The sequence below is a fragment of the Gopherus evgoodei genome, chromosome 10 (assembly GCF_007399415.2).
Source record: "Gopherus evgoodei ecotype Sinaloan lineage chromosome 10, rGopEvg1_v1.p, whole genome shotgun sequence".
Taxonomy (NCBI): domain Eukaryota; kingdom Metazoa; phylum Chordata; order Testudines; family Testudinidae; genus Gopherus; species Gopherus evgoodei.
The window spans coordinates 83,325,722-83,339,304 of NC_044331.1; the positions used below are offsets into that span (position 1 = coordinate 83,325,722).

The 13,583-nt window shown below is 47.9% G+C and overlaps 1 protein-coding gene across 8 annotated transcripts in view; it reads left to right on the plus strand.

Moving 5' to 3' along the window:
• The window catches only part of GRID2IP (Grid2 interacting protein), a 103,669-nt gene extending 93,789 nt beyond the window's left edge, over positions 1–9,880 (plus strand). For all 8 annotated transcript variants that reach the window (XM_030576979.1, XM_030576973.1, XM_030576977.1 and 5 more), the window contains 5 exons: positions 2,232–2,318; positions 3,885–4,014; positions 6,040–6,158; positions 6,637–6,801; positions 7,592–9,880. In XM_030576979.1, the coding sequence (XP_030432839.1) occupies positions 2,232–2,318; positions 3,885–4,014; positions 6,040–6,158; positions 6,637–6,801; positions 7,592–7,663 (573 nt within the window). In that variant the 3' untranslated portion in view covers positions 7,664–9,880. The remainder of the gene's footprint in view (positions 1–2,231; positions 2,319–3,884; positions 4,015–6,039; positions 6,159–6,636; positions 6,802–7,591) is intronic.
• The last annotated feature ends 3,703 nt before the right edge of the window (positions 9,881–13,583 follow it).

Consider the following 13,583-nt stretch of genomic DNA (forward strand, 5'->3'; position numbering starts at 1 on the left):
GGCTCTAGCTCTTGAACAAGGGGATCCCTCACTTTCCTTTAGCTCCTCTGTCTTCTTCTCATGACAGGTTTTGAATCATCTTCCAGTGACTGTGAGGGGCCTTTTCTAATGAAAGGCATTGAGAGCACTTTATTGAAGGCTCAGGCCTAGGGGTCCTAGCCTATTTCCAAAACTGCCCAGCCCCACTGTGAAGGGTCAGAGGGACAGAAAGGAAGGGAAAGCATGGCTCTGGAGAAAGGGTTACATGTAAAGAATTCACTCCTCAAAGAGAGGCATCCAAGCCCTTTGGCCTTCTGCAGCAAAGAGCATGGGCACTTTGCTATTGGATCAACAGGACAGCTCCCTATACAACAGGCTTACAGATCCCAGGGCAGGGCCTACATACCCAAAACACTGATCCTGAAAGGGAGACTGCTGCAGAAGACAAAGGAGATTCTGTTTACTTCCTCAAGTTGCAAGCCAAAGTCAATCTATCCTGTATGCATGCCTGTACAGAGTTAGTGGTCAAATACATCATTAACTATCACGCAAGAAGCTGCCTCCTGGCCAGTGAGATGCGATGGATCAGGCCATTAGTTCCCATTTGAACTTCAGGTGGGATTGCAGATCTTGCAGGAAAAATCCTCTGTCTGTAACTCCCACTGAGCTCTCTGACTGCGCAAGCCCCCTCCAAGTCAGTAACCAAACATGCAAATAACAGACCTCCCAAATGGCTTTGAAAGTCTCCTTAGTTCCTGTATATTCACGTAGGAACTGCATAACCCACCTTGGTCTCTAGACCATCAAACTGGAACACCTGCTGGGAACTCCAGTGGTAGGTTTTGCTGAGAGAGACACTATTTGCTCTTACAGACCTACTAAAGCAGTGATGGGTATTCCCACAAACTGCATGGAGAATTCATTTTTAGTAAATATGATAGCATGTGCTTGAAGCAGCCACTGTAGTTAATGGTATGTTCCAGTTTCCATTCTACCTCCCCACCTTCCTCCCTTCCCAGTTACTCAGAACTTTCTCTCCCTGTTGCTTTTTAGGCTAACATTTTCCATACTTTGTCTCAACCCACAGCTGACACAGCCTCAGAATTAGTTCAGCTGAGTTATGTATGTGGTGGGGAAATGACCCTTTTGCCATATGTCTTGATTCATAGAATCAGAGAAATATCTGTCTGGAAGGGATCTTGAGAGATCATCTAGTCCATTCCTCCTGCGCTGAGGCAGGACTAAACCATCCTTGGCAGGTATTTGTCTAGCCTGTTCTTAAAACCTCCAATGACAGGGATTCTACGACCTCCCTAGTCACCCTGTTCTAGTGCTTAACTATCTTTAGAGTTAGAAAGTTTTTTCCTAATATCCAGCCTGACATGGAGAACAATTGATCACCATCCTCTGTATAATCATCTTTTACATATCTGAAGACTGTTTGGTTGAAATGATTGCACAGTCTGACGAGGTGGGTATTCATCCACGAAAGCTTATGCTCCAATACTTCTATTAGTCTATAAGGTGCCACTGCTTTTTACAGATCCAGACTAACATGGCTCCCCCTCTGATACCTGACAGTCATTATTCAGAGATAGCTAATGCTGGAGATGGCCAACGTGGTATGTTTTGTAGCCCTCATTAGGGAAGGAAAAGATCTGGAGTTGGAAGAGTTTCCAGAGCTGATTGAGAGCATTGATGGTGCTGAGCCTGCTGTGTAGTGCATCTTATACTTGTCTTTGAAAGGAGCAGCACACATTCCTCCCAGCACCTACTGCCACACCCCAGCTTACTGACCACATCCCCGTGGGGCTGGGATGCTGCTGGCCTGTTGGTAGTCTCGGGGCCTAGAGCTCAAGAGAGTGCTCTGCCTGGACTGTGCCTGGCTCCTGTGCAGGTGAGCCAGGGTGAAGAAGAGACTGTGCATTCAAAAAAGAGCAGGCAAAATTTTGCCCTTAACATTTATTCGTCCGTCTAATGCCTTGTAACGAATCACTGCAGTTTCCCTTCATAACTTTCCAAGCAAGCACATCAGGTCCTGATCTGGCACAGAAATAAGCTTGTTTTCTCAGCTTATCCTGCAGTGGTGCTCTCTATCGGTGAATCAGGTGCTGCACCAAAACTAGCTTCCCTGCTGGGTTCCTGATATGCTGGGCTGGAGCTGACACAAGGCACAGTGGGAAGGGAAGCGGGGAGGGAGCGTAGCAGCACAGGGTTCGGTGACTGATCACTCATGGAGGTTCTCTTTGCAGTTTGTGCTGGCAATGGGGAACTATTTGAACAACGGGCAGCCCAAGACCAATAAAACGACAGGCTTTAAAATCAACTTCCTCACTGAGGTAAGGCGAACGGGAACAGTCCTCATTGCACATGCTGTTCTCATGCTGATGAATTCTGAGAGCTTGGGTAGGGACCAGGGTGCTGGATGTATTGCCAAAGACAGCTTCTGAGTGCAATGGCCATTTCAGGGCCCCTGAAGGGAGCAGGTCAGTGGCAGGGTGGGGATGCCAAGGCAGGGGTTATAAAGCAGGCCTGGGCCAGTGGTGACCAGGGCCGGCTCTAGCGTTTTTGCCACCTCAAGCACACACACACACAAAAAGTCGCAATCAGCGGCAGTTCGGTGGCAGGTCCTTCACTCAGAGAGGGGGTGACGGCCTCGCGGCCAAATTGCCGCCCAATGGCCAGACATGTCACACCCTCACCACCCCCTTCATTGGCCGCCCCAGGCACCTGCTTGCTAGGCTGGTGCCTGCAGCTGGCCCTGGTGGTGACACAGCGGGCTTCCCTGTGGGGGGTCTCAGACTCACACTCAGTTTCTAGGTTGGTAGGAGCAAATCATGGTGCTGTGGTGGCATCATGGACATCCCCTGGGAGAAGGCCTGCTGTTCTGTATAGGTTCTTCTACCACAACTATCGCTGTAGCATCTGAGTGTCTGTCTGTGCCCTCATGCAGCTCAAGTGTGCTGGTGACCTAGGGGGCATAAAGAGAGAATGCTGCAGAGGCAAAGGTAGACTCACAGGGCCCCCGTCTTGCAGCCCGACCCTCTGCCCCAGCCCTGAGCCCCTCATCCCTAGCCCCAGGGCCACTCGGGGTGGGGGGGGCAAGTGGGGCAGTTTGCCCCGGGCCCTGCAGGGGCCACATGAGAGTTTTTCAGGGCCCCTGGAGCAGGGTCCTTCACTTGCTCCGGGCGCCCTAGAAAACTCTCGTGGGGCCCGGGGCCCTGGAGCTTCTTCCACTCTGGGCTTCAGCGGCAATTTGGCAGCGGGGGGGTCCTTCCACCCCGGGACCCACCACCGAAGTGCCAGATCTTCGGTGGCAATTCGGTGGCAGGGGCCCCCCACTGCCAAAGACCCCAGGCCCCCTGAATCCTCTGGGTGGCCCTGCCTGGCCCCACCCCAGAGCCTGCACTCCCAGCCGGACCCTTCAGACCCCTGAACCCCAACCTTCTGCCCCAGCCCTGAGCCCCCTCGCACATTCTGAACCCCTTGGCCTTACATCCCCCCCACACATGAATTTTGTTAGGTGCACCTATATGAGGGTGATGTGTCACACATCACCTCCATATTGGTGAAACTAACCAAATTCAATCTACACATGGGTGGGAAAAATTAGAGGGGACATTGTCCCCAACATGGGGAAACTTTTCATCTATTTTCTCCATTTCACTAATCTGGATTTAACATACTGTGTTAACATTAAAGACCGCTTTTAAACATTAATCCGTAACGTGCCGCTGCATCTGCTGCTGGTGGGAGCTCCTGTGAACGTGAGTGCAGAGTGATCCCAGCAGAGGCGCGTGAATGTTTCTGGCAGTATTTTGGAAACTGCACATGTAGGCTGAATGGTCAGTGAAAAACCCACCCTCCCGTATAGGAATCTCCTTACCTGTTTTGCTTTGTTCTAGCTGAACACAACCAAGACCGTTGATGGGAAATCTACTTTCCTGCACATTCTTGCCAAATCGCTTAGCCAACATTTCCCAGAACTTCTAGGTTTTGCCAAGGACCTTCCTACAGTGCCGCTCGCTGCCAAAGGTAAATAAACAAGTAGCATTCTCAGAGAAACCTGTCCTGATATAGGACCGATGAAGGACTCCCCTGCCCCTTGCCTCTCTGTGCCCCCCTCTTGGTTCCATGCCACCATTAGGCATAGCCTATGAACTGCAGTAGTTTGACACAAATAGAGACAGGGAAAGTAGCCTGGATAAATAAGAACTAGCAATGGGCTGGAGCCATAAAGCATGGAAGTATCTGGATCTGGGGGTTTAGTTAGGTTCCTTTTAGAGATGGTCCATTCTTGTGTTTGTTTTGAAAACATTTGTTCCCATTTTAATACTAGTTACTCCTTATGCTGCGCTTCGGCCCATCCATGTCCTGGTGAGCAGTGGAGGAGAAATACCATAATACTATAAGGAAGGTTCTGCCCCTGGTGTTTCTGGCCCGATGGAAGTATTGGAGATCTTGGAAGGGAGCCTGCTCTTGTGAGATTTCCAGCCCAGCTTAGCAGCCTCAGGAGGCTTGGAGTTCAGATACCTTGGGGGAAGTGTTCCAACTCTGGGGTGTGTATTTGAACTCAGCCCAGACTCTCCCACTGGGCAATGCAGCAATCGCTAGACCCCAAAGGAGACATTCCATACAGTGGTAGTTGTGATTGACCTTGCATCTTCTTTGGTTTTGAGCCAGACCCTTTAGTGCTGACCTGCCCTAATGTACTTCATGGTAAAACCAAGTGCCTTGGACCGTGTTCTTACCTCAGGATTGTTCATATGTTAATTACCCTGTGGTGAAAAACATACCTTTTTAGCAGCGAAGATGAGGCCCCAGTTGTTACACTGAATATTCACAGACATTCTCATGGCTCATCGGCATCACGCTGTCAGGACCAGATGTCTGGACAACTCCGGTGGAGCAGTACTGAGCTCACAAGCATCTCAAACACAGGCCTCTTGTGGGCCATATCAGAGCCAAGCTGGGGACCTGACAGCCACACCTGATCTGCAGGCCCCATGATCCTGGGCGTGCAGGTGTGACAAAGGTGGCTGTGATGATTACAGATCCCAGCACTTTGATTGTTTAGAATAATGTTTCTGTGCTGTGTGCCTTAGCGACATGCAGAGCCGCCCCACACCCTGCTCCAAGGAGTTCCCATTCCAACTGCAGGCATCACACAAGTGGGAGCAGCACGTGTTGCAGAGTTATAATTGAAAGGTCTCATGGTCCTTTGGCTTGTCATGCACATGTGTCAGTGGTGGCCCAACATGCAGTATGTACATGCTGAATATCATACCTGGGGCCTAAGTCTCTTCTCTCTCCTTGATATTTGGAAGTAACTCAGTCAAAATCAGTGGAGTTGCACTTGCATAAAACTGGAGTAGTGTAAGAGACAGGAGATTCAGGCCCCTAGATTTTAATTTTCTTCTCTTAGCCTGTTTGCACCTGTAATATTCCTGCCCAGTGCTCTCACTTGACCTAGCTTTTCTTAAAATAATTCTCTACTTTTATTACTAAATCTTTCTCACCAGCTCGTGCTTCCCCCCCCACCCCCCTTAACAGTCAATATCCTTCCTTCCATCCATTCATTTTGTGGCTAAACTCACTAAATTCCCCTCCCACGTCGAAGTACTCATTTAGCCATAACTACCCTTCCTCCTTTGCCGTTGAACCCCCCAGGCCTCTTGCACTTGGCAAGACCCAGTTTCTCTCCAGTGCTCTCTGCATGTCTCCTCCTGACAATCACCAGTTCTTTCTGGGCTAATAGGTAGCTCACTCACCTGGTACAGGTCAGTAAGAATGTCTCTGTCCCCACCTGGAGGTCTGGCTTCACCCAGAATGCAATGCAGCTTGGTCACTCAGGTCAAGAGGGAGCAGCACATGCTGGAACATGTACATCCACAAGAAGAACCTCTGCATTAAAGATGAGGGCAGCTGTAGACCACATTGTAAAGCCCCGGGTGTGCTTTTGACCTATGGATCTCACTTTCCTGCTCTTGGTTTAGCAGCAGCCAGCACTGACTCAGAACTATCTTAATGACTTTGTTTTAAACTCTCCTCCTTATTCAGTCAATCAGAGAACATTAACAGCTGATCTCAACGACCTTCAAACTACCATCAGTGAAATAGAGACTGCTTGCCACAACATGCCAGCTGCTGAGGAGGACAAATTTGCTATTGTGATGAATGTATCCTTCCGTAAAAGAGGCAAATCACAAACATCGCTATCTGCTTTCTTTATCCCGGTGTTTGTTAAGCATTCTAACCATCTAGTAAGGAGGCACCATTTGATGAAGAGCATGGTATGGACTCCACCTTTATGACCCAGAGGTGAGAGGGTTCCCAATGGAGCCACGGTGAGGCTGCCAGTGTTCATGCCTTTGCAGATTTATCATGGGGGAAGCCACTCCCCTGTGGGCAGAAGGCTCTTGGTGTTGTCTCTCCCTGTGTTGTAGGAGATGGATGCAGAGACGTTGCCTGTGCAAAACAAACTCTCTTTTGTGTGGGGGTTTCTTTTTAACTAGTTTATCAGCCCACAGTTGCTGTGCTCATGTTGCAGGGGACCTTTTGTTGGGCTGTAGATGAAAACCCACCCTTTTCTAAGCAACATCTGTTCAGGATCTTGCCACAATATGGTGTAGTTTTCCCTTAAACCACTCCTCTCAGTCTTTCCTGGAGAGCGCCCATCCCACTATAAAATCTCTGGATGACCTGCAGCATAAGGCCATGGAGGAATTCAGCAAAGTGCTGTCCTTTTTTGGGGAAGACTCCAAAGTGACCACATCTGAATCTTTTTTTGGCATTTTTGCTGAGTTCATGAGCAAGTTTGAGGTGAGTTGCATTGCTATAGAGCCAGCAGACATGGGTGGGGTCTCACCGTAAAGGCCTGGGATGGGTTTTGCTGCATCACCTGCTAGGGTGGGGCTTAGTTTAGCTTTAACTCAATATTTGGCTCTGAATGTGAGTAAAATCCAAATCTTTAAAGAAAAGCAAGTCAGGAATTGGATGGCTCAGGAGACTTGGCTGATACTTTAGGGCCTTTCAGCTCTAGGTTACCAGGCCAAATATTGACCAGATGGAAAGTGAAGCAATTGCAGTTACCATGTGAAGGGCACTGATCCCGGGCCTGAGTCTGAGCATAGGGACAGCGAGTTCCACAACGGACTTGGCAATAACTGGCCCCCGTTGCCAATGGGCCCAGCAGAAGGCGAAGGATGGAAAGGGCACAGGGACAGTCTTCCCAGGGCAGTCCTGAAGCACTCCCGCAGGGCACTGTCAGAGGAAACCTGCCTTTGCACAGCACATGCTATACTAGTTCTGTGGAAGAAGAGAGGACTTCAGTCTCAGAGGCTCAGTGCAGTCCCCTGCACCTGTACTAAACTTGCTCTAGAAGAGGAAAGTTGGGCATAGGCCTGATCCTCTCTCTACTTGGCACCATCCCTGCAACCAGATTCACTGCCCTCAGCCACTCATGCTCACCACTCTTTGACTTGGGTAGAATTTGCATGGAGCAGTTTTGAGGGCAGAGCTCAACCCTGTGTGTTTCTGCGAGTCTCCTTGTCCATGGAGAGCTGGCTTTGTCTGATGACACATCTTGTTTTGTTTCCTTCTCTCCCTGCAGCGGGCGCTCAGTGACGTACAGGCCTGCGAAAGCCAGCGCAGTCCCAGGATGACCTCGCCCCTTGCCTGGTGATGGGCTTGTGGTGACGTTCGGTGCAATACTTTATTGCCAGCAAAGTGCAGTTGGTTCCTGTTGGTTGTAAATATGCTGCTGTCATGTTAGCACCAATCAGAACCATGGACCAAGGCAAAGGGGCTTGTTTGGTGGTAATCTGGACACTGTAGGAATAATTCTGTGAAAAGGCACCATGGATGGGTCCTGGGATGGATGTAGGGGTGGGGCAGGGTTACAGAGTTAAGACAAACATTTTCTGTGTTAGTCCTAACTACAGGATCTTACGTTTAGTGCCCTAGATTTCCAGTGCATTGTTGAATCAGGTTTGCAGACCCACCAGGATGTAGAAACCCCCTTACATTTTTCAGAATCTGTACATGTCGGCAGTAGCAAATCCTGGGATCCCTGCCCAGGACTCTGTTGTGGGTGCACAAAGCGTTCTCTTCTCCCCACGTAACAAGGGCTCAGCACTCTTCCGCTATGGGACACAGGCACTGCTCCCAAGGCGTCAGAGGGAGAGCAAGGCCAGGGCCCGCCCCCTTCCCAATGAGAAGAGCTGGTTGGGCACAGAAGGCAGCACATGCCAAACCCCTTGAATTGGTGATGGAGCTGCCACTGGAGCGTGCTCTCCGGGAACCTTGGGAGGAACCGCTGATGAGTCAAGTTGAATTCCTCCTCAGAGTCCCTGCAGCGCCTTCGAACCCACCAGCCAGCACTTAATTTTTCCAGAGCTCTTACCCAGTCAGAACTACCACTGACCCCGCATTGGCTGAGGCAGGGCGCTTCAGGGTTTGGCTCAGTCTTTAATCCTGGACTTCAGCAGGGAAAGGTCAGTGATGATGTCAGGAAATTACCTCCCAGAATTGTGCATGGTGTATCCACTTTGTCCCCAAATGTGGGTCCAATATGATTCCATCCAGTTGCTTTATGCAGTGGGACAATCCTGAAATTCCTACCTGGCTGTGTCCTTTTTGCTTAGGTGTGTGGCATTGACTGATGGGTCTGGACAATTTACTAGAAAATTAACATCTTCCTCACCAGATCTACATGGACTTGCCAGAAGACACAGTTCACTGAGCATCTTGAAGCCTCCGTAGAAAGTATAAAACCCTTGGCTTTCTAAAAGTCTAGCAATCAGTGGGATTCCTTCAAGCAGCTAAAGTCCTGCATTGTAGCTTCTGAGGCTAGCCAGAGAGCCCAGCAGGAAACCAAGTATGTGCTGTACCTTTCAATCATTTACTGAGGGCCTGTAGTTCTGTGGTAACATCTGACATAATGTAGGATTCAATCGATCCTTCATGCCAAATGTATTCTGTGAACGGCAGAACTGTACACACCATGCTCCATTGCTCTGGCAGCCTCCGATTATTGTGTAGGTAAATTTAATGATATCTGAGATATCCTTCTGGGATTAATGCTCTTCTAGACTTTTGTGGTCTGCATGTGCCTCCAGGTGATACAGCTTGCTAAGATCCTTACAGCAAGAAGCATCAGTGCGTTCACATTGTTGGGCATTATTTTGTGCAAAAAGCAGTCATTGCCTTTCAACTCTGATGTGCTCTAACATCCTGCTCCTTGAAACACTCCAGCAACACCTGGAGTTTAGGTAACATTTCTTATCCAAATGCTTCTCCTCACTTGATGCCAGAGCAAGAGGTTCTCTCACAGCCTGTGTGGAGAGTAGAGAATCACCAACTGGTGCATTATTTACAGGAGACCTTATGTGCATCAAATCCTTTGTTTTCAGTACTTTTTAAAACTCCCTGCTGTAGAAAGTGATGTATATTTCCACAAGTGTTTTTAGTTTTTACAGCTTTAAGTGCCAGGTAGCTTTTAGCATTGTATTATCAGCTGCCCAAGCATTGCATTATCAGAGCCGTGTTCTTTCTCCTTGATTTATGATAGGACAATGCATATTTGTCTCCATTCTGTGTTTCAGATGCTGCATACTGTGTATAGGTGATCTTTTTTTAAGCACATATTATGTATTTAAACTGTTTGAGGTTATTTTGAAACTGTCATTAATGAAAATGCTGTACATAGACTTTGCTACCTGTTGTAACTTGACAAAATAGCTAAAACTCCAATCGCTTTGTTTCCAGATGGTATTTTTATGTGAAAATTTTCAGAGAACCAGAACTTCTGAGATATGGTTATTTTATTTGATAATAGGACTATGTGTATAGTCACAATTCAGTCTCTACCCAAAACCTTTGTGCTGTCCCCAAAATAAAGCTACTGCGGTCTGCCTCCTAACTGCATTTGAGTCCATTATAGGTAAAAACTATAACACACCCTGGTTTTCCACAATAGCCTTATAAAGAGGGTGTATTTCTGTGGTTGGCAGCTTTTATAACTGCACATCTTAAGACTGAATATTTTATATGCCCTTCTTATTCCCTTGAGAGATCATTGCCCCAGTTAGGGAAAGGTTTAACTTGTTTAACCATCTCAATAGCAGCAGTAGAACAGAAGGGATAATTATCTCTGTGGGAGGCTTCCTGTGAATCCGTACTCAGAGTAGGGTGAGGAGTGAGGCGAGAGTGTTTCGGTTTAAAATACTGCTGCCATGTTACATTGCTCAGCAGTGAATATTTAGTTTGCGCACGAGCCAGAGAATTGCAATCCTCTCAAAGGCAATTGGAGCAGGTTGAGCTCATGTTCCCTAGGGGATTTCTCTCCTGTGGCAATTGCTTCATTTGCATTAGCAGGAAATAAACCATGTGAGTGATTTCCCAGATTTCCCATAGTGGTGGCTGGTAGGCACTGTGGCTTTTTGCTCTTTGCATATATATAATGGTTTGATTTCACAATGAGGCCTCAGCATAGGCCTAAAGTGTACACTGAGTTTGAAAGAGTTTTACAAAATGCCACAGATAAAATCTGTTCACTGGGCAAGCCCTCAGCCTCGTACATGTAAAATAAATGTATCTCCTTCCTAACTCTCTGAGCCCTGCACAGCTGTTAGGTGAGTAGACTGGCTCCTCCAGAACCTGAGTCAGACAGCTGAGTGAGTGCCCCAGCCTGCCTCGCGCACACCTCCGGCATTCCAGCAGGCGATCCCGAGGCAGCGGCACTTTCTAGAAGGGCCCACTCACCACAGTTAAATACCGAGCAGCCCTTTCAAAAGTTCCCTTAATTAATGAGAACCCGTGCAGCTGAGGTGAGCTACTGAGTGCCATTGAATATGCTGACCTAAAGCCACCACTGCAGCTATTATCTGACACAGGCTCAAATTGGTTCTTGTACCTCAGCATAACTTAAGTCACATGCTCTTTAGATCAGTTGATTCTTTGGTGATAACCTCGAACACTCTGGAAAAAAAAGTATCATTTGAGAGCTGCCCCTGCAGCCCTGTGCGGTTAATCATTAACAGTTTGTGCCTGGACTGTTTTGTGGCCGTGCGCCACTTGTAAGGAAAGGCACAAAGCAGTCAGTCTCCTGATCAGTGTCAGACGCTTTGTCGGCCTGGCTCCTCCCCTGCCTGGGTCAGCTCAAGGATGTTGTTTCCCTCTTGCACCAAGAACAGAATCAGCCCCAGCTAAGCTGAGGTTCGATTTCAGACCTTGGCATGTGTTGGGTTTTCTCTGTTTCCTGCAGCAAAAAAAGGAAACTCTAGAAAAAACTGAATAGCCTTAGGGGAGTCACAGCAGAGACAAGTCTGATTCAGTCGAGACCCAGTGGAAAGGGTAGCTGGGATAAAATGACACCTGACCAGCAACTGTGACCAAACCTGAACCTCTTCTCTAGCTACCTTTAAAGGGATTCAGAGTCCCTGCACTTCCTGGCGTCCCATGCACAGAGATAGGGGTTCAGATACCATGGCTGTGGATGCTGTGAAGGAAATTGAAGAGAAATCCCAGAGGAAATGACTGTACTCAAAGCATTGTCTGGCCCAGCTCCAACCTGGAAGGGCTGAAAATCAGCCTAGGTTCAGCTGTGCAGGTGCAAGAGTCTGGCAGAAGGATCTGGCTGCTGAAGTCTGAACTTTTTGAGGATCTGCCTGTCACTGGTTACAGACACGATTCTATCAAATCACAGATATTGAATCCCAGGAAATGCAATTAAAATATTGCTAACTATGAGTCAGGCCCCTCAAAATCATGTGACGGGACAAAATCACTAGCTTTTTCTTTGTCTTCTGATTTCTAAGCCTTTGGGATTCACTCGAGTCACATTTCCAAGCCTTTCTTCACAACTGGGAGGGTGAGGACTTCCCTTTTATAAAAATGAAAGCTGAGATTCTCCTCCCGTCTCCTGGGTCCAGCTGAGGGGCTTTAAGAGAAAGATCAAATACAGAGAGACTTGCAGTAGTATCACCAGAGTTGGCAACGCTGGTTCAATTAGCCAGTCAATGAACAAGTGAAACGGATGGATGAGATGGGTTCCCTAGAGTCCTGTGAAGCTTCGTCAGATCTATCTCGGTGGGAAGTGCTTTCCCACTCTTCAAGGCCACGCTGTGGGAGGCAGTTGGGATCCCAGGAGCTCTCATCCTCCCAGGTGATGATGGTCACCACAGTATCAAAGTGGAACAGAGATCGTGCCAGCTAAAAGGCCAGTAAAACATAGTCTAAAAGAATGGAACACTTTAAAATCCTGACTTCAACCCACAGCCTCAGGAAGTGGATCCTGCTCGGCTAAGTACGTGAATGGGTTAATACTAGTGTTTTGAATAATACTGAAAGCAGGGGATATTTCTGAATCAAACATGTTCTCTGACATCATGTAGTGCCCTGGGACCTTCTGGCTGAGAACAGCATACACAGCAATGCTTGGGGCCTGCCTGGCCAGAGGCCAGCAACAGTATCTATTTCACAGGGTTGTATAGCACCGCCAGCTGCAGCATGTCAGCGCTTTGGAGAGTCCAGGTCCCTCTTTAACATTTTTAATCCATGTATTATTTCACATTAGTGATTTATTTATTTTAACATATTTCTGTCAGAGATTATGCCTAAAACAGAAGGCAAATCTAGATTCAGATTGGGATCCAGATGAGAGGTTAATATCTGGATTTTGGATTTGTGTTCTGAGCACTCACCCTGGCCCAAGATTGTGGGGTGAAGGGGAGATGGATTTTCCCCCCTGCTTTTACAGATCTAGGGCTTAGCTGTGACTTTAGATACAGAGCTGGATTTCAGCTCCCCTTCGGCTTGGGGAGTTCATCTTGGTGGGTTGGCAGAGCCCATTCTTCAGTGTGACTCATCTTCCTTTTAGCTGGAATGATTGCTTAAGAGAATCGCACACTTTGGAGTTTGACCCCACAAGCCTTGATAGTGAGAACAGCACAGACTTCACACCAGGGGAGAGAGGGACTGAAACAGTAACTAGGCCGAATTAGTTTAACTATCCCCCTACACATTTTTCTTCTCATTCCTTGTGACACTGTTAACAGCTTCACTGGCAATTCCTGGTTCCCTGGCAATATTTAAGCTGCCCTGTGGGCTGGCAGGTGGTTGGTCGGTGGTGCCCAGTGCAAGTGAACAGAATGGGACCCAGATGAACATGGTAAGTTCCTTTTCAGTGTCTTGCTTGTGTCTGCAATGGTCGCAGTTTGTAGATGGGTTTAGTTCTGGTTGTGGACTCAGTTTTATCCCTTCCACATCTATGGTGTTTTTAGCAGGTGAAAGGAATTAGGAATGTTTAAAAATCCTATTTAAGAAGCAACAGAAATGATACAATCCTGGTGGTTTACGAGACACCCACATGGGGTGCCCTCTCTCCCAGGCCATCGATAAAGGGCTGGCTTCAACAGATTCATTTCAATGCCACAGATGTTCTTTGCTCAGAATCTCTGACTAGTGAAGCACGGCAGCTCATGCCAAGGGAACTACGGGAGACTCGGTTGTGATCTGAATTAGCAAAATAGTCAAACTTTCCACTAGCTCAAGGCGCACATAGAATTTGAAATCAGATGCATCAGAGTTTACTAAACTTCTCC